The sequence below is a fragment of the Acanthaster planci genome, linkage group LG01 (assembly GCF_054643075.1).
Source record: "Acanthaster planci isolate LZ-2023a linkage group LG01, COTS_SCS, whole genome shotgun sequence".
NCBI lineage: Eukaryota > Metazoa > Echinodermata > Asteroidea > Valvatida > Acanthasteridae > Acanthaster > Acanthaster planci.
In genome coordinates this window covers 20,238,311-20,261,307 of record NC_141777.1, presented here as the reverse complement: position 1 = coordinate 20,261,307, position 22,997 = coordinate 20,238,311, and the positions used below count along the sequence as shown (strand labels likewise).

Sequence of the window (22,997 nt, the reverse complement as noted above, 5' to 3'; positions counted from 1 at the left end):
CGTTCATTTTGCCACTCCAATAATGTCTAGTTTTTAAAATCAAGCCAAAATCAGGGAGACTTTGTGTGAAATCCAAATTGTATAGGAAATGACAGTTCCGACTGTTTGCTGCCAATGGGACTTAATTTGTATTTCATAAAACTCTGCATATCTAAAATATCTCTGCGAAGTTCCTTGAACTGAACTACATCATCAGTGTGTGAGCTCTTTTGGGGATCAGGTTCTTGACTTTATCAGATCCAGGGATAGGAACTTGAATTAACTTAGTGTCACTCCGTCTTCTCCCGTGGCTGTACATGGATTCAGTGAATCTGTTGCTACGTACTGAAGAGGAAGAAGTATCGATTTTGCCAAGGTACGAGATGGCACGGTGCGTATGGTGCACGCACGGTGCGCAGGGCTGTTTGTTGCTAAGGAAACATGCTGATTGAAATCGTGCGCGCGCTTTCCCCCGAGAAACTACCTATCGATTGGAAATTGATGTTGTTCCTTGTCATTGTAAATGACGCTCCACGACGAAGTTGACGTTCAATCGTACTAATATATACTACGAAATGATCGATGCGAATTTTACGTTGAGTATCTACCCGTTTTAAGTGTGGTATCTTTGAAAAACCCTAACATTTATCTAACAACATAAAGCCCATTTTCTTCGCAAAATCCCCGCAGTAACGTGACCATCCCTCTTTCCTCTTTAGACTTGAGAATTTTGTTTCCGGCGTTCATGCGTTCTTTGCACCATAGTGATTATAGTGATTTTGCAAAGAAAATGGGTTATTATGTTGTTAGATAAATGTTAGGGTTTTTTCAAAGAGTCACTTATTTCCCGTAGTCAAGCTGGTTGTCGATTACTTTGTTTATGGCACATCAAGATGACACACACAGCAAACATATTAATCAAGATTCCCACCTTTATTGAGTCAATGTCACTGGGAGATACAGATTCAATGCATCCTAAAAGACAAGCTCAACGAGCTTCAGCAAAATGAAGAAAAAACAAAAACACCAACAAACACACGTGCTGAAGTACATGGCATATTCTGCACAGGGCCTTATTTAGTTTTTCAGCTCAACTGGATCAAAATCAATTTAAGAAAAATGAAAACATAACCATTCTGAAACTGACACCCCCCCAAAAAACCAGATTAAAAATTCACTGAAATTTTTACTTGATCAATCGAAATAACTTGGTCACAAAAGGCTGCCTTTCAGAAGGCACAAGAAATTGGCCAAATCCTTCATGAACCAAAAATCCCGCACGTCTGATGGCAGGAAACCATTTTCTTTAAATGTAGGATGGACACTCAGACAGGCTTACTTAGCTGAAAACTGCAAGTAGGTAATTTGCAATAATGAAGACTCTTCACTGCACATCACCCACAAGCAGTTTGGGAGAAGACACTTTTGACTCGAGAAACATTTTCTTTTGATCGAAGGACAGAAACTTGGTTCTGATAGCTTTATGAACCATTATTTTTGAAAACAAACTCAAAGGAAAGCAAACAAGTAGAATAATAATTAATGATCAAAACCACAACAAAAAGGAGATTGATTGAAAAGAATGACTGACCTGAGTGACATAAAAAAAAAATCCCAAAAGGATCAAGAGAAAACGCCTCCATGTCACAGGACTTTCAAACCCAAACCAATAAAGTCAACTCAAATGTACAATCAAACAACCTTCAAAATATTGAAATATGGTAACAAAACACCCCACAAATGGCAAGATCTTATTCAACTTAAGAAACGTTAACTCCGAAAGAAGTCCTCAATGCAAAGAAACTGTTTCATTATTTATCACTAGATGTCATCGATTTACACAAAAATGTTTGTAATAAAAGCAACGCGTAATTCAGTGTGTCCACTGAGATCTAAATTCATCAAGTTATAGATATTTGTCCTAATTTATATTAATTTGCAATTACGCACAGAAGGCTCCGGACAGTACATTTTCATTCAGTTTTACATATTCACCGATGCCACGGCCTTCAGCAAAATTTTACAAACTATGATTTCCATCACAATTCTTCCATCTACTTTAACATGTCTTTGACATTTTTAAATACTGCCGTTCTACTTTTTGCTCAAACTTGTGCCACCTGCTATTCAACAAAGACAGAATACACCATAGAAACAGTGATGAATTCGTGTATTTACCACAGAAGTACCACATACATGTATACAAAAACAGCATGGCTAATGTAGGAGATGTGGCTTGTTTCACAGTACCGAGCAGCTCAGTTCTAAAGTAAGTTTTACAAATGTTAAACAGTGCAAAAAGTAAAGGAAGAAATTTCCTGATCAATGCACTGTACAAAAATACCAGAGCTGAGTAAGTGAACTTGAGGGCCGCTTGCAGAGTTCAGTCCACTTGAGTGATCACAGCACTGATATATTTTCCAACACTGACAATGGGATGAACAGGATAAATACTTGAAACTATAGCTGTCCAAAGTTTTGGACACTTCATGCTTTTACACAGAACAAGAATTTTCGTCGAGTTCACAGCCGCCCTAAATGGCTTTGCATACAGTCTGGAATCGAATTTCACACTGTCCGCTTAAACTGATGTTGGTCTTGTGCAGCTAATGACCATAAAAGTCTGGTCTGCTGAACAATAGAAGGTGGACCTCTTTAGAAACACCCAAGCATGTCCAGTGTTGGTGCTGTTTGATCAACTTTGTATGAGGATATGCTGAAACAGATATCGTTCTTGAAGTCATCCAATGCAACAGACAAAAGACTAGCAACTGCATTTTTTTTGTTCGTATACATGTAGGAGGTACTACAGTGGTTTTATCAAACTAATCCTGTCCAACGAAGTTTGTGAGCCACTCGACCATGACTCTAGTGACTTTTAGATGAAAATCAAACCCCGATACAGATAACTGATTCACTAAAACATAAGTTGAATATGTCAAAAAGTGAGATGTGCGCATGCACACTATGAACACTGAACTGGCTACTCATGACATGGAGAAGAATGTACATTGCAGTCTAGAGCTTGATAACGCAGCATAAGAGGGCCAGCCTAGATCACTGGTACCCCATTCCCTCATCTGTCCAGGCTGCCTTGACGGTCCATGGAGTCTCGGAATGGCCGGCGCGAGGTCTTGTCTTTGGAGAGAGGGTCTATCTCCAGGGGAGTCTGGTCCAGTGAACACCAGTCCGGCACCCGGCCAAACTTGAGATAGGCGTCCTTGGACAGGGACCGGTAGCTGAGGATCTCCAAGGCCCCAAATATTGCACCTAGGTGTGAATGGGTGAAAGCGGAGAAGGGAGACCAAAAAATAATAAAAGTGAAGCGTACAATCCATGTGCAGGGCATTTGGCATGGTGAGGACTTGCCCTTAAAGCTGGGATTCATTGACAGAGTTTTTGTCGATATTTTCTTTTCTTCTCAACATTATGTAAACACTCACCAAATACAACAGAACAATCATTAGTAAAGCAAAGCAAAGTGAAGCAAAGGGGCCACTAAACATGACAATTTGATCAAACTCACCCAGATAAAGAGACATTTACAGCACAACTCAGAGTCCGAGTTACTGACTTCTGTACAAATCAAAGAAATTGAGTCTGGCCCCTAGACTAAACAATAGGCTTAACACACACAAACCCAGGCCAGAGTTTTGTTAAGAGGTACATGTATTTCTCACCTCCTAGCCAAGCTGTGTAGTTTGCCTGCGATGGTGGCTCGTGGATCTTAAACTTGTCGATGGCCAGCTCCGCCTTGTAGCGAGGCTTCTGCAAAAGCTCCTGCAGCTCGGCCAAGAGACGATGGTTGAAGCCCTGCAGACATGATGTACCTCCAATGGTGACCAGGTTACCGGCCAACTGCCGACGCATGTCAATGGGACACTGAAAGTACAGACTTGGCAATATCACCAGCTGACACCGGTTTCATTTCAAGGCAACCTTATCCTGGGCATGGCACTATTTTCTTGCCAAAAACGACATTTTTAAAATGACAGGATGCCACAGTCAGAATTCGTTACAAAGTTGGACTTCACATATGTCATTCTACAATAGTTCTCACCACATTGTCTATTCTGTTATCTGAGAGAAAGTCATAGTGATATTTACCACCAATGTTGTGCATCAGGTCAGTTTGAACAGGCCAAACCAACCGGAAACATATATACATGTACAAACCAAATTCTACCCAAAGTGGATCTAATCTCCCCAAATCCGACCCGATCTGAACCGAGAGAAATTAAGGAAAACCAACCCGAACTGACCTGAAACCTAACACTAAGCACTGTTGCAATTGTAAAGTCCCAGATGAAGTGAAGAAATTAATACCACCGGAAAAAAAGCATGTCTCTTGGTCATACCGAGTGCTGGGACTGCAGTAATGATGCACAATGTGAATGAACCAAACTGTTTCATATTTGCCCATTTATTTCGAGTTATTAGAGTTTGAACATGGATGGCTAAACCAAACTGGCTTAAAAAATTGCAATGGCAAAACCAAAACTGGCCCAACCTGAAGTGTGGGTAAACTCACCTTGAGAATAGAGTCCAGGATGAGCGTGGCAAGGGAGGTTTCCTCATTATCCTGATCGAAGAGGACCTCACAGGCCATCTCCCTGGTGTCTCCACTGATGGTCAGGATCTTACCTCCATCCAAAGGGTACTCCACAGCTGCTGGAAGAGAAGGCCGCTATGCACATGTATGAGAAACAAAAAAAAATCTGATAAATATACAAAAACTCTATCCTGCTCCATACACATACCCCTCCTCACAGCCCAAAAGGAGAAAGGCCAAAGGGGTGGATGGTTGATCGGTAATCGGGCAATTGGTACCCAATACCCAGTAACAATAAGCCTTTTGCAAGTTAGATTTGAACAAAATCTGGTACACTGAGTGCTTTAAATTGACGTGAACATAACAATTGCAATTCTCCATACTAAAGATGCTGTTGCTATACCTCATGATTCGGGGCAAGTTTTTGCTTAGTTACACAAGAGACACCTTGCACAAATACACTGTTTTCGATGGATATGAAGGGCACAAAGGAACCAGTCCATTATGATTCCAGAGATGGTGGTGACCATTCAAAAGCTTGCCCCGAATCACGAGGTACAGCAACAGTATCTTCAGTCTGGAGAATTCATATTGCTATGTTTATGTGCAATCACATAACTTGGTGTACCAGACTTTATTCACATTTATCTCTCCAAAGACTTATTGGTCCATCAGCTCTGTGCCTCCGCTCAGCATGCTGCTGTTACGTGAGACCTTGTCTCAAATCAGCCCTTCCACAAACTCTGAAAACTTACTTTTGAGGAGCAATGCGGAATCCCTTGCAAATCTCTAACTGCTTATTGAATGAATGGCACTGTCCTTAAGCTGACACCAAAAACTGATTGCCCATGCAAGTGCATTTGCACTAGCCTTGTAATGGTACTGGCACATGAAGAGCTTCAAAGGAAATAGACATTTCCATGACCAAAAGGCTGATGATTTCATGTTAAAAAGAATGGACATTGTACTAGTAGAAAAGCTTTCCATTACAAGTTACTCAGTTAACTGAATAGCTGAATAACTAACTGCAAGGCACTCTCTTGACCCCTCTTTCTTTGCAGTTCAGCATGTCACTGTTGTGAACAACGAACATCAAGAATAAAAAAGGTCAACTGAAGTGTCCATATCATTTTCAGTGAGGTGGTATTGGAATAAATGATATAATAGAAACACAAAGGTAAGGATGGAATTCAATGAACATCATATACTCCTTGCAGCCCTATGAACAGTACTGGCCAGAATACATCAAAATACCAGTACTCCAAAGCAGTGGAGGAGATATTTAAAGGCTAAAACTATTAAACCACCCATACTTTGGTGAAATGTGAAAGGTATAGAAGTTAAGGAGTAACAGTTTCACCACGGAAACAGGAACAAAATTTGACATTTTGATATTGTGATTGGCCACCTTTGGGAATGAACAGTGAATGTCAGTACTGAATTTAAAGAGAAAAATCTTCAGTTTGGAAGCTATGGAAAATGCCAGGTAAAGATGGGCTCTGCCAATGATGTCAGCTTCTTCTGCTTGGAATGGCCACAGCAACATGTCATCCACTCGTGAAAATGTCAGAAATTGTGTTGTGGAGGGGAAACACAGATTTCCCCCCCAACTCGGCCCATTTGGAGGTCACTCTCAGGCAAGAAGAACACATGTCCATCAGAGATCGATCCACACAGCTACAGTAGGTGGCAATTTCCACTGTACATACACCACGCAGCTGGCCTCTGTATTACAGATATTTATCATTGCATTCATCTTTGTATTGTTGGTTAGATTATGAAGTGTACGATAGCAAGGTTGCATCCTCCACTATCTTTTTTAACTGAACCCGGCGCCAAGTGGTTAACTAAAGAATCTCAACTGACAGTTACCTCTATTCAAACATAAGGGTACAGTCAAACAAAAAGAGCAATGGCAACGTATGCCATTACGAGTCAACACTGAACACATAAAAAGTTTGAAAAACAACATAGGTACGAGAAGACTGTTACAGAAACAAACAAATACGTAGGCATATCCTTCCTTTTTTAACTAGGGCCCCAAATGATCAGCTTCTGCTAAATGGGTTACCCTCAATAAAGACGGTTGAAATAAAACTACAAAAATCCTCTTTGATGGCTCTAAATTTGATTGCATTAACTGGAAAAAGACATTAGAAATGAGACTGAGAGTTGGTAAAAATATGGTCTTGAATGAGGAAGAGGCTTTATGTAGACTGACATAAACCCAACAGACCAGACCAAGACCTAAAGAATGTCTGCACACACATGTAAGAACAAAGAGAAATACTGTACAGAACAACTTCAAAAAGGTGAATGTGAAAACAGGAACTAGGAACCCCAATCTGAACAAGTGATGCCAGATATGGGTTTGAAAGCATGTTCTTGAAAATGAACTTCTTCACGACTAAACTCGGCTGGGAAAATTTAAACTACATGTACATGTACGTGTATTTCAAAAACTTAAACAGTAATATCTGTAACTAAAATTCTGTTGGATTGACATCCATGTGCACTGTACATACTCCTGCAGAGAAGACCCAATAATTCTCACTAAAGAGGTGATGAGAATTGGGTTACTTGAAGAGCAGCAAACCATGAAACATTAATTACAAGTGCTGCACAGTGCTGAGGAAAATATTGATCGCACGGCACTGGCCGCGAAGGTAACATCAGTACGGTAAGTTCAATCGTTACCATGGCAAACAGTTGTCCGGTTTCTGTGCTAAATGACTGAAACATGTGTATCTTGGAAACATTCACTCAGGCATTCAGGACCACTTTGAAAAATAAAATCAATTACTGATGGAAAAATCATTGGCAATGGGCACAAGGCAGTTGACACCGTACTGGGCTATGTGTAGGCCTAGAGCTGCCGACAGTGGTAATACAAAACAGTGGTCAGGCAAGCAGAGACATCATTCTTCTCCTGTCAAACATGCTGTGTGACAACTTGACCATGTTGTTCCTCGGGCTTCTGTTCATAGGGATCAGCGTGATCAGAGTTGATGCAATCTGCCAAACCTGTCCACAAGGCTGGACACAACATGGCCGGTCCTGTTATGAGGTTCCCCCTCCCAGCGGGAACAGATTAACCTGGGTGGAGAGCCTTGAGATGTGCAGAAACCTGGGCAGCGAGCTGACGGTGCCCAATAGCCAAGGAGAGAACAGTTTCATTTGGGACATACGACAGTCAGGAATTGATGACAGAGGAGACAAGCACACCTGGCTTGGCTGTCTGAAAGTAGAGGGTGAGGGGTGGCTCTGTGAGGGGGAGGACCGGTGGCAGGCCCAGGCAGTCACCAACACCAGCACCATTTGCTCAGTCCACGATGCCAATTTCAGCATCAAGTGGACGGAGGAAAGCTGCACCAAACGCAAGCACATCCTTTGCGAACGACAACTAGAGAAGTGCATCCCCTCCCTGCGCTGCACCACAGCCATCACCGGCACAGATGGCCATCTCGCCCGGCCCGGATGCCTGTTGGGCTACGCCTACAAGCAACTGCCGGTGCCACACCCATTGACGTGCTGCATCGCTTGCTACAAGGATCCTGACTGTCACTCCTTCAACATGTTCGGGGAGACGTGCCAACTCAACAATGTCGCCTTGTCCCAGGTTGATGCCGGAAACTTTTTCATAGAATCGGATGACTGCATGTACTATGATTTCTGAACCAAAGTTTCTAAAGTCTGGAAGTCTCAAATGCTCCAAACACACATCTCAAGGGCAGAGAGGAAAACACGAACACAACTGGTGATAAAAAGGATAACTTGTGTCCCTCATCAAGGTGGAGCAGCTATTCTTCTTTCATGCAAAGAGGATGCCTAAATTAATAAACACTGGTTAAAGTAACCAAACATGAGAATGGGAAGGACTTGTGCCCGTGGATGTCATCTTAAAAATGACACGAAGAAAATAACTGTATCTAGTTAAAAGGTATGTGGACGTGTATATACACAACAGGCTGACATGTATTGCAAAGATGTTTCTAGCGGAAACAAATCTCGGAATGAATTGCTTATTTCTTTCTTATTACTGACTAAAACCTTTAGTGAAACTTAAGTGTCCCAAAAATGTAGTTGTAAAGTAACAGCCATTCAATAACCAAAACTGCTTTAAACTTGTGGACATGAACTTGTGTATACATTATAAGGACTGCAACCTCTGTTCAAGTGCTTTACAATGAGAGTGTGCATCACAGATTGAGCATTAGCCTTGAGCCTCCTAGACCCTGGGAAAGGCCATGAAACTTCAGTAAGGTTTGGCACCATGAAAAACTTTGAAATCTGACATATTTTAGTCACTCAGAAATCATTACCTGTTACTGCCAATGTTATGGGTACAGTGTAAGGGATCTTTAATAAGGGAATAAATACATGTGCTGTAAGTGCAGGGCCGGTCTTAAAACATGTGTTTAAGACCAGCACAGGAGAATGGACGTGACAAATGCCCGAGCCGCAGGGCTTTTTTAAGTCAGAGAGTCAAAAAAAGCCAATTTACATGTATGACAGATTTGTTCTAAAAATATACACTATACTTTTATTTTTACATTTTATGGTATATTCCTTGTGCAAGTTATCCTGAAGAATCTCCATATATGGACTTGGTGTGCCCATGGCGTGTTTTCTGTGCCGCATCGCATGCAGATTCTTGACCAAAAGGATGGATGAAACTATTTCGTAACAAGATGCCAGAGTGTTTTTTTTTACACAGCGGGCATTATCACATCTCAGTGGGAATGATCAAATGTTAAAACACGGTCAAATGGTGCATTGTTAAATAGGGAAATGGTCTGAAGTATACATGAATACCATTTCCCTGCGTACAGGTACATGGTAAAAGCAAACCTTTCCGGTGAATAGCCAACTTCAAACTTTGTTGGATAACCTGAATATTACTTATTCCTGATAATGCTTTTGATTCTGTTAATGAAATGGTAAATTTTGTGTTAAGTGTAAATTATGTAAATGAAAATTTCAAGAGAAAGATAAGCTTAATTCAAGTTCTACATAACAGGTGTACCGTACAGTAGTTGTCTAGTATGGTTATCTTAACATATTTGTGAACTTATACATGTATTCTTTATCAAATGCCTTGTCTGGCAATGGTAGTTACAGGGTCACAGGCTGCTCTGGTGTTTGACTTTGCACATTGATTTGTTGTTTTAAACATTACTTCTCGTACTATATTAATGCCACGGTAATGCCAGTTTTAAAAAGTCTGAGCACAACTAAGATCTATGCACTAAATGATGTGAAGTTTGATAGGAAACATCCTTTTGATATTGCTGATGTATACATGTATATGTACCTCTTGGATCAGGATTTCTAAGCAAATGGTCATTTTATTTATTACCTGAACAAAGTTTGATATATGAAAACATTTACCGGCACTGCTTCATCCTAAAATAACCAAGCTATACAATAGATTTGGATACTTTTACTAATACTTATCCTTTTAGTAATAATTTTATCAAACTTTGAAAATACAATGTCATTCAATCGTTGTGCACTTACCAGTACAAACATAACCTAGGATATCCATGCATGTACATGTATGGGCGTGCATAGCAATGTAATATTTTGGCACCACAGACGGATAGCAATTCAACAAGACATTTTAGTTCGTTCATGAAGCATCTTTATAACATCGTTGTTAATATCCCGGACAATGTATAACTTAAGAAGCTCTTGGATTCTATGAAACTGATTATTAAATATTGTCATTAAATAAGCACAATTTGTTATGTCTCTGCGAAGAAACATTTCTGTAATTAATGAAAATGGATCTGTATACGGAATTTCTTTTTTCCCCCGTTATAGACGGATTGACTGATGACTGTTACTTTGTGTATTTGTTTAGAAATAAATTGATTGATCCTTAAAGTAGAACATTCCTGTATAAAGTTGTCACTATTTCTGCTTGATCAACACAAGCTCAGTTACATACACAGTATGATGTGCTTTCATCTTATAAATGTTGAAACCTGGTGTGGCGTTTTGTTTTTTTGTGACTCACGATTCTTGTAGGGTCAGGGTTGGAATCCGATGGCTAGGCATGTTGAGTGTTTTGGGCAAGTCATTTACCACAGTTCGCTTCTTTCCACCCACGGCGCAAAATTTGGCTCCAAAAGCAGTTTGGAATGCCAGAAATGTATCATGGGAGAATAATTTTCTGTAAACTATTTCCTGCTGAGAAAACATGATACCACCACTACCATGCAGATAAACACCAGCTCTATTAACTAAACTGGCTTGAGACTGGCATTCCTTGCTTGAACCAAACCTTCCCAAATCCTACCAATTCCAACAGTTTTTTGGAGTCTTTTGCAACATTGAGGAAGGTATAGCTGAGCCTGGCCATTATTCCTTCACACAGACCTTGTCGACGCCCGTTGGAAGCTTAAAAACAAACTAGAACGGCAAAGCCCCCCTCACTGCTTCGTTTGAATCTCAATTTCTTTAGCTCAAAAGCAGCTCATACCTTATTATGAGTCATCCATGCAAATTACAAAATGTGCTTAAACAAGGAATCATGCTAACCAAGGAATCATGCTAACCAAGGAATCATGCTAACCAAGAAATCATGGTAACCAAGGAATCATGCTAACCAAGAAATCATGGTAACCAAGGAATCATGCTGACCAAGGAATCAGGCTGACCAAGGAATCATGCTGACCAAGGAATCATGCTAACCAAATGCAAGCTTGCCACACTTTTTAAAAACAGCACGTAACAAAAATAAATGGCACTTTAAAGGTTTCAACCCCCCCATCATCCCATCCATCTCCCACTCCATCCCATTCTATCATTCCATCTTTCTCTGACTCTGCCCCATTCCATCCATCTCCAACTCCACCTTCCCCATCCCATCATCCCATCCATCTCATACTCCATCCCATTCTATCATTCCATCTTTCTCTGCCTCTGCCCCCTCCCATCCCTCTCCATCTCCAACTCCACCTTCCTCATCCCATCATCCCATCCATCTCCAACTCCACCTTCCCCATCCCATTATCCCATCCATCTCCAACTCCACCTTCCTCATCCCATCATCCCATCCATCTCCAACTCCACCTTCCCCATCCCATTATCCCATCCATCTCCAACTCCACCTTCCTCATCCCATTATCCCATCCATCTCCAAATCCACCTTCCTCATCCCATTATCCCATCCATCTCCAACTCCACCTTCCTCATCCCATCATCCCATCCATCTCCAACTCCACCTTCCTCATCCCATCATCCCATCCATCTCCAACTCCACCTTCCTCATCCCATCATCCCATCCATCTCCAACTCCACCTTCCCCATCCCATTATCCCATCCATCTCCAACTCCACCTTCCTCATCCCATTATCCCATCCATCTCCAACTCCACCTTCCTCATCCCATTATCCCATCCATCTCCAACTCCACCTTCCTCATCCCATCATCCCATCCATCTCCAACTCCACCTTCCCCATCCCATCATCCCATCCATCTCCAACTCCACCTTCCTCATCCTATCTACTCTTTCCCCTTACCCAATCATACACACCTGTTTCCCTTTACATGTGTGGCACACATTGTAATTGACCTGTACAATACAACTGTATGCATACGGTACTGTATTATACATGTATGCATGGGTAACACAAAAACTTTTAACACTTCGGGTTTAATTTCTTTATTAAATATGTACATGTAGGTGAACAACATTTCAAAGCAATAATCCCACATAAAGATCAGGTGCTAATTAACTCAAGACTGAAATAAACAGGCACAAATGACACATACTATACCCACACCTAAAACTTAACACTGAGCGGGCCACCAGACATACGGCCTGTGCAGATGGACGGACAGACAGAAATCTGTATTAGATCGGCTAACATTTGCTTTCCAGCTTACCAAAAATATGTCACTGATTTCCAGCACGTTAGAAGATTTTGGACAATGTGGGACAATTCAGAACAAAAAGGGCTGAGGGAGTGAAGGTTAAAAAAGTGGCTAGCAATGAACGACTTGGATCTTTGTCTCTTATCTTCATGACTGGATTTCCTCATTTCAAGAAGATGCACATCATTCCACACCAAGATACGAAGACCTGACACGTCCTGGACAATTAAGATTAAAATCTGACCACTCCAAACAGTATGAAAACTGCTTAGCCACTAGAATCAAAATCCACCATTTACCTTGCTCGAGTCTGACTGAAGTATGCTCTGCTGGATAAGCCTTATTCGATCCATATTGGTGACAAAACAGGTTCTCACTAGAAGTGAAAGGGGAAAAAAAATTGTCACTGCATTTTCTTTCAATAAACAAAATCTTTCCCTCCAACACAACAGTCATGTCACAGTTGGATTCATTGTAACTCTCCAACAGACTACAGTGCACACAGTAATGAAGTGACTGAACCAGAGGCATTCCTTCGCTGCCGCTCGTCGTTCATTTACTTGTTAGCATTAATTTATGAGGTAAACCAACCAGCTATCAGACCTGCCACAGACTCAACAACTACACCCGGAAAAAACAATATTTTGGATGTTACATGTATGTCCAAAGTTTCTTATCGTTGTAAACGGACTGTGGATGTATCTTGTTATTAAAAGAAAGTATTTGGGGATGAAAATAATACCACGCCTAGGACAAATTCACTGTGGAATAATGCCTTGGGCAAGTAGTTAATAACTGGCTCCTCGGGTTCTGCTGACTTCGACCAGTTTCCCTTGCCTATACAAGTGTGAGGCGGCCCATATCAATGATTTTAGTGACACCTAAGGCTTTTCTGTTGAATTTTACCACCTCATACTTAAAACAGACAAAGATGGAAGGAATATGCCAAATAACTTAGATATGTCACTAACAATAGATCAGTTTCAAATTGCCCAGAGTGATAAAGAGGGACACAGAATACAAGATTGATGTATTTCAGAGGGGAAATTTGGAGTAAATATACTATTAGAATATAAAGAATTTCATTTTGACCTTTTTGAAAATATTCGCTTTTGTTTCATGCTCTACTAAATTTTGGCAAAATTTGTTTGACCACCTCACACATGTCAGTGCCCCAGGGGAAACCCTGGACCGTCAAGCAGCCAATAAGCAAATAGTACCAAGGAGTCTGTGTGACTTCTGCTCAAACCATACTGCATTTTCTCAGCCCCCCTTTGGCCTACAACGCATCCTTTCATCTCTATTGTCACTGGCAATTTGTGGCCTGTTTGGTAAAATGAGTCAAAAGTCGCCAGAACCACTTTAGAGCTAAAGGCCTTTGAAAAAGTCCTGTACTATGGAAAGCAATAAGAACCCCCAACATTTTCATCCACATTTCTGAAAAATGGCCTTATTCACAGAACAGGTCACATTTAAAGCCTCATTTCACTGAAACAGTACCTTGAAGTTGATACCAGTGAGCTCTTCAGCGGTATGATGCTATAATGGACCAACTGTTGTATGGCATATTGCTCTGAGCCAGTCAATAGTCAACTATAGCCTCATTTCACCGAACCAGTACCTTGATACCAGTGAGATCCTTGGTGGTATGATGCTACACTAGACCAACTTTTGTACGGTACACTGCTCTGAGCCAGTCAATAGTCAACTATTACCCACCTTTGATGTCCTCTAGTGTCTCCTCTGGGATGGTGCTTATGACAGATGACAGCGGCCTCTCTCCGTTCCCCTGACCCTTTACCACACCCTCTTCTAAGAGTTTCGCTTGCAGGTTGCTGAACAAAAAAGGTAAAACTTTAATTCAAATATCCAGGAAAGAAAAATACCTATAGACTAATCCTGGCAAAGTCAAGCCATTACTGTGATGGTGACCATAGGCATCTAAATGAAACCTAGACCAAACAAGTCATTACAAACGTGATGCCCATTTCTACTGCACACAGAATGATATCATACGCATGCAGGAACACTAAGACATACATTAATGCCGGGTCCACTGCGTCCGCTTGATAAGTATTCAAATTCAAAGAGAAGGATTGAGCGTGCGAAAACGCACCTCACTTTGGCCTGCATACAATGAATGGGACATGTCTGGTCTCGGCTGTGCTTACATGTCTATGGTGGTACTAGGCTCACCTGGGGTGGTACGCACCCACTGCATTCCTCTTCTACCAGTTCGGTCCGGGGGAGACAAGTGAGGGCGCCTTTTTATATAGAAATAACGGTCCTTTGGTGTGAACTCGTCGTGTGTGTACACAGGTTTATGTGCCCTTGGTGTAAGACACGCTGAGCATGAATTACCAATGTATATTGGAATGTACAGTCTGTGCTTGTGCGTAATGAGCATGCACAAGCCCAGATGAAAAATTTGCCGCCAGCCCTTGTGTCCTTTACGGTTGAGGGTACAAACACATGCATAAGTGTGATAGTGCTGCAGTAATGACATCACCTTTGAATTACCGGTAGTGCATATACATGTAAATACACTAAAAAATCTGGGACAATATTTACATACATTGACCATAAACTGAATAGACTACTGATTGCCTGTTCTCATCAATAGACTGATCTGATTAGACAACATTAAGGTTGTCCGCACCGCACTCACACGCACATTCTTCAGCTTGACGCGTGCATGCATTTGGCAAATCATGACACCCTATTGGCCAAAGAGGCATGTAACGCGCGCGCACCACCTGTCCAAGAGCGTTGTGCCATCAGAGTAACGGCTTCTAATTCTGGTTGTCAAATTACAATATAGGTACACCTGCACACTGGAAAAAATATCTACGACTACTCTCCGACTACATAAAAAATTCTTGTCAAGGCTCTACTGTATTTGACTAGATTCAGGACAATATTATGTAGACCTCAGATTGCATTATGTGGGGCAGGTGTTGTGTCCAATTGTTGCAATTCGCGATGCAGTGAGCCCCCGCATTTGCCTCAAAGAGGTCCGTTTCCAATTTTATCGGCTGCAAGTACATAACTGCTTTGAAGGACAAGGTGTTTTACAATCTGCTTGCCATAAGTCAACAAACAAAAGAACTACTCACTTGAACGATAAAAAAGCGAGGGTTGGGATGTTTATATAAATCCTTCACAGGAACAGTATTTACCAACCTGTGAATGGCATTGCCGCCTAGAGGCAGGGCCTGTACACCCTTGATTATGGGCACTCCTTCATAGATCTGGGCATCCCTGTAGTCAAGGAACACTGGGAATGTTTCAGTTCCATTTAGTGTGTAAAAATAAAGTCTTTCTGCTGTCAGCTTTGTGTAATGTCGAAAACGTAGGTACGTATGGTAGAGTGGCATTGCCTACTGATCCAATGACAGGATTTTAGCCACAGGGGTGTCAGTGAGTCTTCTGGATACCTTGTGGGGTATTTTGGACCCATCTTTTGTAATACAAATGTACATGTATGTCGATGCATACTCCTTTGACAACTTTGATGGCAGCTTTTTTTTTAACCGAAGCAAACTGGTCAGCCAATTTTTAAATGCTACACACATGTAAATACATGTACATGAACTTCTGGACACCATGTGGACTATTTTGGACCCATCTTTTGTAATACAAATGTACATGCATACTCCTTTGACAACTTTGATGGCATTTTTTTCAACCGAGGCAAACTGGTCAGCCAATTTTTAAATGCTACGCACATGTAAATACCTGTACTTTCTTGAAAAAAAAAGAAATAAAAATGCTACGGGCCAAACTTCAGATAACGTACTAACTTTATTGCTCTCCTGTTCACTATTCCCAGCTCCAGGTTGACAAAATGTTTTACCTTACGGCAAATTAACTAAAGTTTATAAAGGGATACTGGCAGGACAACGGTCTCCGAGTAACCAGCATCTAGGACAAGAGCTGTTTCAATGCCCAGGGTGAACAAAGCCAGGAGATGAGATGGAGCAAAGAGGATGGAAGGAACCTGCCAACAAATCATAAGCAAACATTTACCAGGGGGTGCAGCAATACCACTCACTTTTTTCTTCAACAATACATAAATGTACATTACACGAACACGAAGGTCAAGGTACAGATGCACATGTGGGTAATTCCAGAAATCAGGGGTCCAAAAGTGTGACATTTTCCTGTCCCTGTTACATTTGACCTTTGTTTTTTGACATGGAAATATCACAGGAATTAATTTCAAACTATTACTATTTGTTTGGCAGGGAATTTGCATTAATTTATCACTCTTGGAAAATAGAAAATGTGTTTTGAACTTACAAAATCATACGTCAGAGGTGAAAGGGACACGAGATAAAATGGACTTCTAATTTCTGGAATTACCCATGTACCATGACACATGTAAAGCACCTGTGACAAAGTTTTTATACTTGAGTGCAATGGCTGAATTCACTCAGGAATCATCACCATTTGGGTCAGAGTTCCATATTCGTGCATCACAAACTTCCTCTGCAGTGCATTACACGTAAAAGGTATTAACCCAGAAAAACATAACACGTCCCATAAAGTCAAATTAAGCAGGGAAAATATTGAAGCACTTAATTAGAAAACACAATTTTTCAGAGCAGTCTCAAAGGGTTTACGCACAGGGTGTCGAGTGATGTCCGAATACGGATCTCTTTCCTTTGGTTTAACACTTGTTGCAATTCTGCAAAATTGATGTTGCTGCTTGTTCTCAAATGATCGGAGTGTTCTCTTTTTCTTCAGGTCGCAGAAGATTTGGACAGCAGTTCATACAAAAATGTTTGTCTAGATTTATTCAGAGCCAAACAGTGCAATTCCAAGTTTGTATTTTTGTTTACGCCAAGTCATAGCAATCTGTGTGCCAACATTTCAGCCTGCAGTCAGTTCAATCACAACTTATGGGCCTTGAGCTAGACCGAGAGAGGGCATGATTTTCCTGGCAAAAGAGGCTCCTTTGGTAGGAATTTCACTAGTTCAAGAATGACCACGACGTGCACGCAACGCATGCACGTCCCTACCAACAAAACTACATGTAACATTCCCAACCAGCATGGCTCATTTGAACCAATGAGGGGGTGCTTCTGCTCGAGGCAGATTGTCAGGTATAAAATGACAGGAAGCGTACCTCATAATGCTTGAACAAAACCTTGGCCAGTGTTTCTCTGAACTGTGTCGGGCACAGTACAGATTCACAGATGACCAGTCGTCTGTCTCTGGGGTTGACCAGTAGGTGGCTGGAAAAAAAAAGGGAGCAGTGGTCAAGCAACCTTTTGACTTCCTTTGCAAAACAGTCATATTTAAGAAACAAATAATACTTGGCTAATGTACAGAACATAAAGGCCCTCCCGCATTGTGTTTAACAGTGCAACAACTTCCATGCTTTATATATAAACAATGAAAGATGTTCAGTGAATGCACACTATCTGTGTTACTGAATACACTGATTCACCAGCATGGGAAGGGGGAGGAGTCAAACCCCCCCCCCAGGACTGGCCCAATCATAAGGATTTACACTGAAGGTGTACACTGTTTCCTCTGCAGTTACATTTTAAGAGAATTTTCTCACATACAAAGTATACAGCAACATACTTCGCACAGCATGAAGACAAATGTAAGCAAATGAGGTGTTCATCCAAGGCATGTTTCCCCCAATGTCATTACATTTGTACAAGGAGCTGGAAGGATTAATACATTTCCTAGAGTTTTACGAAAGAAGTAGTGTACACCAAGAGCTACAGATGTGCAAAGCATCACGAGTTACATTAATTGCTGCCTAAATCCACACATGTACATTCAGTGCAGTGTCACATGCAGATCGGTGTTAGGCCTACTGTTAAAAATGAATTTCATCCAGTGAGCACTTGACAAACTTGGATCGTGTTTGCTCAAAATACGTACATGTAGCTGCTCTTTCCGGCACCCTGTAAAGGTAGGGGCATCTACATTACACTCTCCACAGAATGGCACTCTTCTGTGCAACTCACCGGAAGTACACAACGTGGAGGAAGTCCACCAAGACATCGTACAGTTCCTCAGAGTTGGAGAAGTCCCATACCCTTATCAACTTTCCTGAACGTGGCTGCTTCACAGAGGAAGTAATGATTGCACGCGGCCCGGTTTCATTGGCAAAACCGATTCTGGGAGAAAAGAGAGAAAAAACCTCATGGAAGCAACAACGTTTGTCTACTCTATCTTCGCGACTTGTTAGGACTTGTCTGAAACGTTGTAGGCCTGGCCCAGATGTCAATAAAAAAAGGCCCCAAAATAACTTTTCTTCATTGTGTACAGTTGTTTGTCGTATTGTATTCCATCTTCTATGACTCAAATTGACTCGAGCTCAATAGGCCTACATGTAGTCTTACTGAACTCAACTCGTCTACACAGTGTGACTTGACTTCTTTACCTCCACTTGACTCCAGTCACTATATTAACATTATCCACACGACTGTGGGGTTCTTTGTCTGCCCTGAACCCTACAGTTCAGGGGACAGGCCTACATGTACATTAAAATGACTCGACTCTCAGAGTCACAAAATTTAGTGACTCATTTTTACAACTCCGCTGCATTTGGTGATAAATGAATCAATGACTCTAATGTGCGTGACCGTTTGTTTGCCCTTTGCCGGGTCCCTAATTTCGCCACCTATTGTCAAGTCTGCTTGGTTTTCACAGTAAGAGGCAAAATAAGGGACCTGGTGACTATATGGTCATACAACAGTGTTTGAAGTGCTAAGAGTGAGAATGGAAAAATTATCATGACATGAATGAAATTGTTAGGCCCCAACTACAACATCTGTCCCAACTAAAACTGGGATAGTCCCAACCGTAGTGCTGCAGTTGGGCTGGCCCAACTATTGTTGACCAATTTCTATAGAAATTTTCTCAACCTTATCCAAGGTTTAGCATCTTACACTTGACACAATTCATCTAAATATGGCACCTCATCTATGACACGACACTGTAAACAATGAATATGAGTTTGGCACATGCTGGACCTCTGTGCTATAGCACTGTAGTTGGGATGGGCCCAATTACAGTTGGGACTGATATTATACATGTAGTTGGGGCGTAACAAAACTTTGTATAAATGGTATAAAATGGTATACTCCTCTGTAACATTAGGCCTCTAGAGATATTGACCAAAGATCGTATAGCACCGCATAGTGGCACAAGATGAACACCTTCACCGTAAATATGGCTGAAATTCTGTAATCGTGTGGGCGCCATTTGAGCAAGCAATATTCCTGCGCAGTGCACGTTAATGAACAGGCGCAAGTGCCGCAACAAGCACCAACACTACCCTCAGAACTGTGGGGTCCAATGTCTGCCCCACTCAGGGCGAATCCCACAGTTCTGGGGGTAAACGCACACCCGCTGCACCTGTGAATTAATTTGTACTGTGCAGGCTTGCCCAAATGGTGCCCATGGTGATTACACCTTTTGGGCTGAGTTATCCATCCTGTCATACTAAACTACCGCCAACACGCAGCGGACTGTCAACACATCGTCAACACAGCGTCAACACTTCCAAAACACGTTAAAAAACAAAAGAAGTGGTATTCAACAGTAAAGTGTTTATTGAGAGGATATTTTGGCTAAACATCAACAGGTTTAACTCTGGAAAATTGCCGTTTTAATTTTGCTGAAATCGCCTCCCTCAATTCAGCTCAGAAATCAGCAGCCATGTTGCCTTTAGAGCAGCTGGGACCATACCATTATGTTAGAGGGGTGGTAATATTATGAATTAAAGAAACAGGACAGTTGGATCATCCACAAAACGTACAGATTCCATGACGGGAAGTCATTTATTATTTTTTTTCTTGAGAATCACAACAAAAGAAAAAAGAGAGAAAAACATCAACATCGAAGTAGACGGCATAAAAAAGATAAAAAAAGAAACCAAACAGCTCACAAAGGAGGGCACATTGTAGTTAAAAATTTTTTAAATGATTGAAATTTACAACATGGCATTACCTCCATACCCACACCTAAATGCTACAGTGCAAGTTTCATGAGGAAGTATGATGGCGGCAAACCGCTACGCTGCTAAAGGATCTTCTTTTGTGTGTGTGTGTGAAAAAAATCCATTAATCCATTTTGAAAACTGATTTATGACCCCGAACTACTGGAAAGTCTCTTTCAATCCAAGAATTACACTTCTATGCCTCTTTTGTCAAATTAACTTGTATTTTTGGGGAGTTGACGGTGTGTTGTTGACGGTAATTGGTAAGACCCTTCTCCAAGCTTGCAGTGCGATAACATTCAACATGATGAATCATGAAGGCACTGGCTCTCTGTTACTTGTTTAGTGCAATTGTTATGCCCCAACTATAGCATAAGTCCCAACTATAGTTATATAGCCTGTCCCAACTAGAGTGCTACAGTTGGGCCGGCCCAACTACAGCAGAGAGGTCCTGTGTGCATGTGCTCAGCATGTGCCAAAGTCATATTGTTTACAAATGTCATGTCATTGGTAATGGTGCTAAGTGCCACATTTTTGATGAATTGTGCCAAGTGTGACGGACACATTGACTTGGATAATGTTGAGACATTTCCCACAGACATTGGTCAACAATAGTTGGGCCAGCCCAACTGCAGCACGACAGTTGGGACTGTCCCAACTATAGTTGGTACTTATTTATGCTATAGTTGGGGCGTAACACAATCATGTAGGTCCATGATGCAATTCAAGGTCGGGTCTAGATTATGAGTATGATATGACGATCTTACTTTGTATACGCGGCGCCAATATCAAGCACAACTGTGGTTTTTTCCACGGCCGACCCTAGTCCCTCGAAAAATGACATTCTCGTCTTCCAAATGTTAACAAATCATGCTTTATGTGCAGTGTTCGTTCATGGCTAGACAGGCATTGCTCCTAGATCGTATAGCGCCGCGTTGGTCCTAGTCTTGTTCCAAGACGCTGGTGCTGGCGGCATGAATTTGGTTCATAAACTCGCTGCCGCTAGGGGGCGTTATCATAATCAACCATCATGCGGCCACATTATTTTTGAGCAAATGACACATGGGTACGGACACTTTCATTTATTATTGTTATTTCTTGGGAATCACAACAAAAGAAAAAAGAGAGAAAAACACCAACATCCAAGTAGACGGCATAAAAAAGATAAAAAAAGAAACCAAACAGCTCACAAAGGAGGGCACAAAAGAAACAAAGCCTCTGGTGCCATTTGCCGGCCACTATGATTTGGGTGTACAAAAATATGGACCCCTACACCGCGGGCGTTCTTTATATACAGGGCATGACATTTGCATACAAATGGTGGTGGTCATGCGTACAATAATTGCTACACGTATACGGGTATTAGTCACGGACGTTCATCTAAACCCGTTGATTGAAGTCACGTACAAGAAATTTCTAAACTAACCAATGCAAACCCATGGAAGACTGCCATCACCTTTGATATTTTTGTCAAAAATATGAATAATATCAGTACTCCACACATTTGATTACTGCCTGATGAGGGTTATCAAAGTGATTAGCAGGAACAGACTCAACAGCTGTGATTTTAGGCAGTTTGTGTCTTTTCTGCATTTTGAACATGTAGCACATTCAACCCATCATATCATACACAAATGTTGTAGTCGTATAATTTTACAAAATCCATCTGTTTCAGGCTAGACAAACTCATCAGAAGCAGTTCAGTTTCACTGCATGAGCAGTCCCGTCGTCTGATAACTCAGTTCACATTCAGATAGTATCATTTATTCTTGAAGACCCTTATTGGACAGAAAGAAGTTAGGTTATTGTTTATCAACTTGCAAACACATCAATTCTTTAGCTTCATGTACTTTGTGATACATGCATGTTTGCTTGGCTAAAGTGGAAATTTTCTTGGCAAGAAAACCAGAAAAGGATCTCGAAAAAATGCACAGGAGTAGTTGAGGGGGTCTGTCTGGCACACTTTGACCTTTTCTTACGGCGAAATATGAACAGGTCACTAATGATGTTGGGCTTTGGATACTGAATGACCGTAGGGAAAATTTCTGGCGAACCGCGTGGGAAGGAATGAAAATGGAATAAGTTTACAGGTGATTCTGGTAGAGTTTGACCTTTTATATAGGAAAGAAACAGTGATCCGACGAGGTAAAATATATATACGGGTTTGCAAACATGTTAATGAAAACAAGCATTTCATGGCAGGAATTGCTTAGAAAACTATAAACGATATGTATTTCAAAACGTTTACACTCGACACTGAACACTTCAATAGGGCAGGCAGCCAATTTTTCCTTCAAAAGAGGACATGTCTGGCAGTTGACAGGTAAATGCGTCCTTAATTCGTTAACTAAATGAGCTTAATTTCTTTTTTGGTCCCCAACGCGGGAAACTCCATTTTCAAGATGTCTGTTATAGAATGGGTAACATGATTTGCCCATGCACAAAGCGATTTAGGCATGGAGGCATAATTTATGGTTAGGGCTTGTGGAAGCAAGCACAGCGTCGTGGGTTCGAACCGAACTGCTGGCTACATGTGAATTTGAAAGCTAGTGAAAGACGAAATAAACACATCATACTCATGTACGCGATTTATACATGTACACAAAAAAGCAA

The 22,997-nt window shown here is 41.3% G+C and overlaps 1 protein-coding gene across 1 annotated transcript; it reads right to left on the bottom strand.

Annotated features, from left to right (window-relative positions):
- Positions 1 to 891: 891 nt before the first annotated feature.
- actr10 (actin related protein 10) lies at positions 892 to 21,330 on the bottom strand. Its single transcript, XM_022241616.2, has 10 exons — positions 21,152 to 21,330; positions 18,406 to 18,558; positions 17,547 to 17,655; positions 16,308 to 16,415; positions 15,599 to 15,666; positions 14,135 to 14,250; positions 12,715 to 12,791; positions 4,511 to 4,666; positions 3,660 to 3,861; positions 892 to 3,249 (listed from the first exon to the last, which is right to left on the bottom strand). Exons 1-10 carry the CDS (start codon positions 21,226 to 21,228, stop codon positions 3,056 to 3,058), a joined length of 1,260 nt encoding a protein of 419 aa, XP_022097308.2. The 5' UTR covers positions 21,229 to 21,330; the 3' UTR covers positions 892 to 3,055.
- Positions 21,331 to 22,997: the final 1,667 nt, after the last annotated feature.

Excerpts from the sequence above, each read along its gene's own strand:
- actr10 (XM_022241616.2), bottom strand. The coding sequence starts at position 21,228 with ATGTCATTTTTCGAGGGACTAGGGTCGGCCGTGGAAAAAACCACAGTT. Across the intron at positions 17,656-18,405 it reads CTCCACGTTGTGTACTTCCG|CCACCTACTGGTCAACCCCA; the intron begins GTGAGTTGCACA and ends TTTTTTTTCCAG. Across the intron at positions 15,667-16,307 it reads CGGAGACCGTTGTCCTGCCA|ATCTATGAAGGAGTGCCCAT; the intron begins GTATCCCTTTAT and ends AGGGATGCCCAG.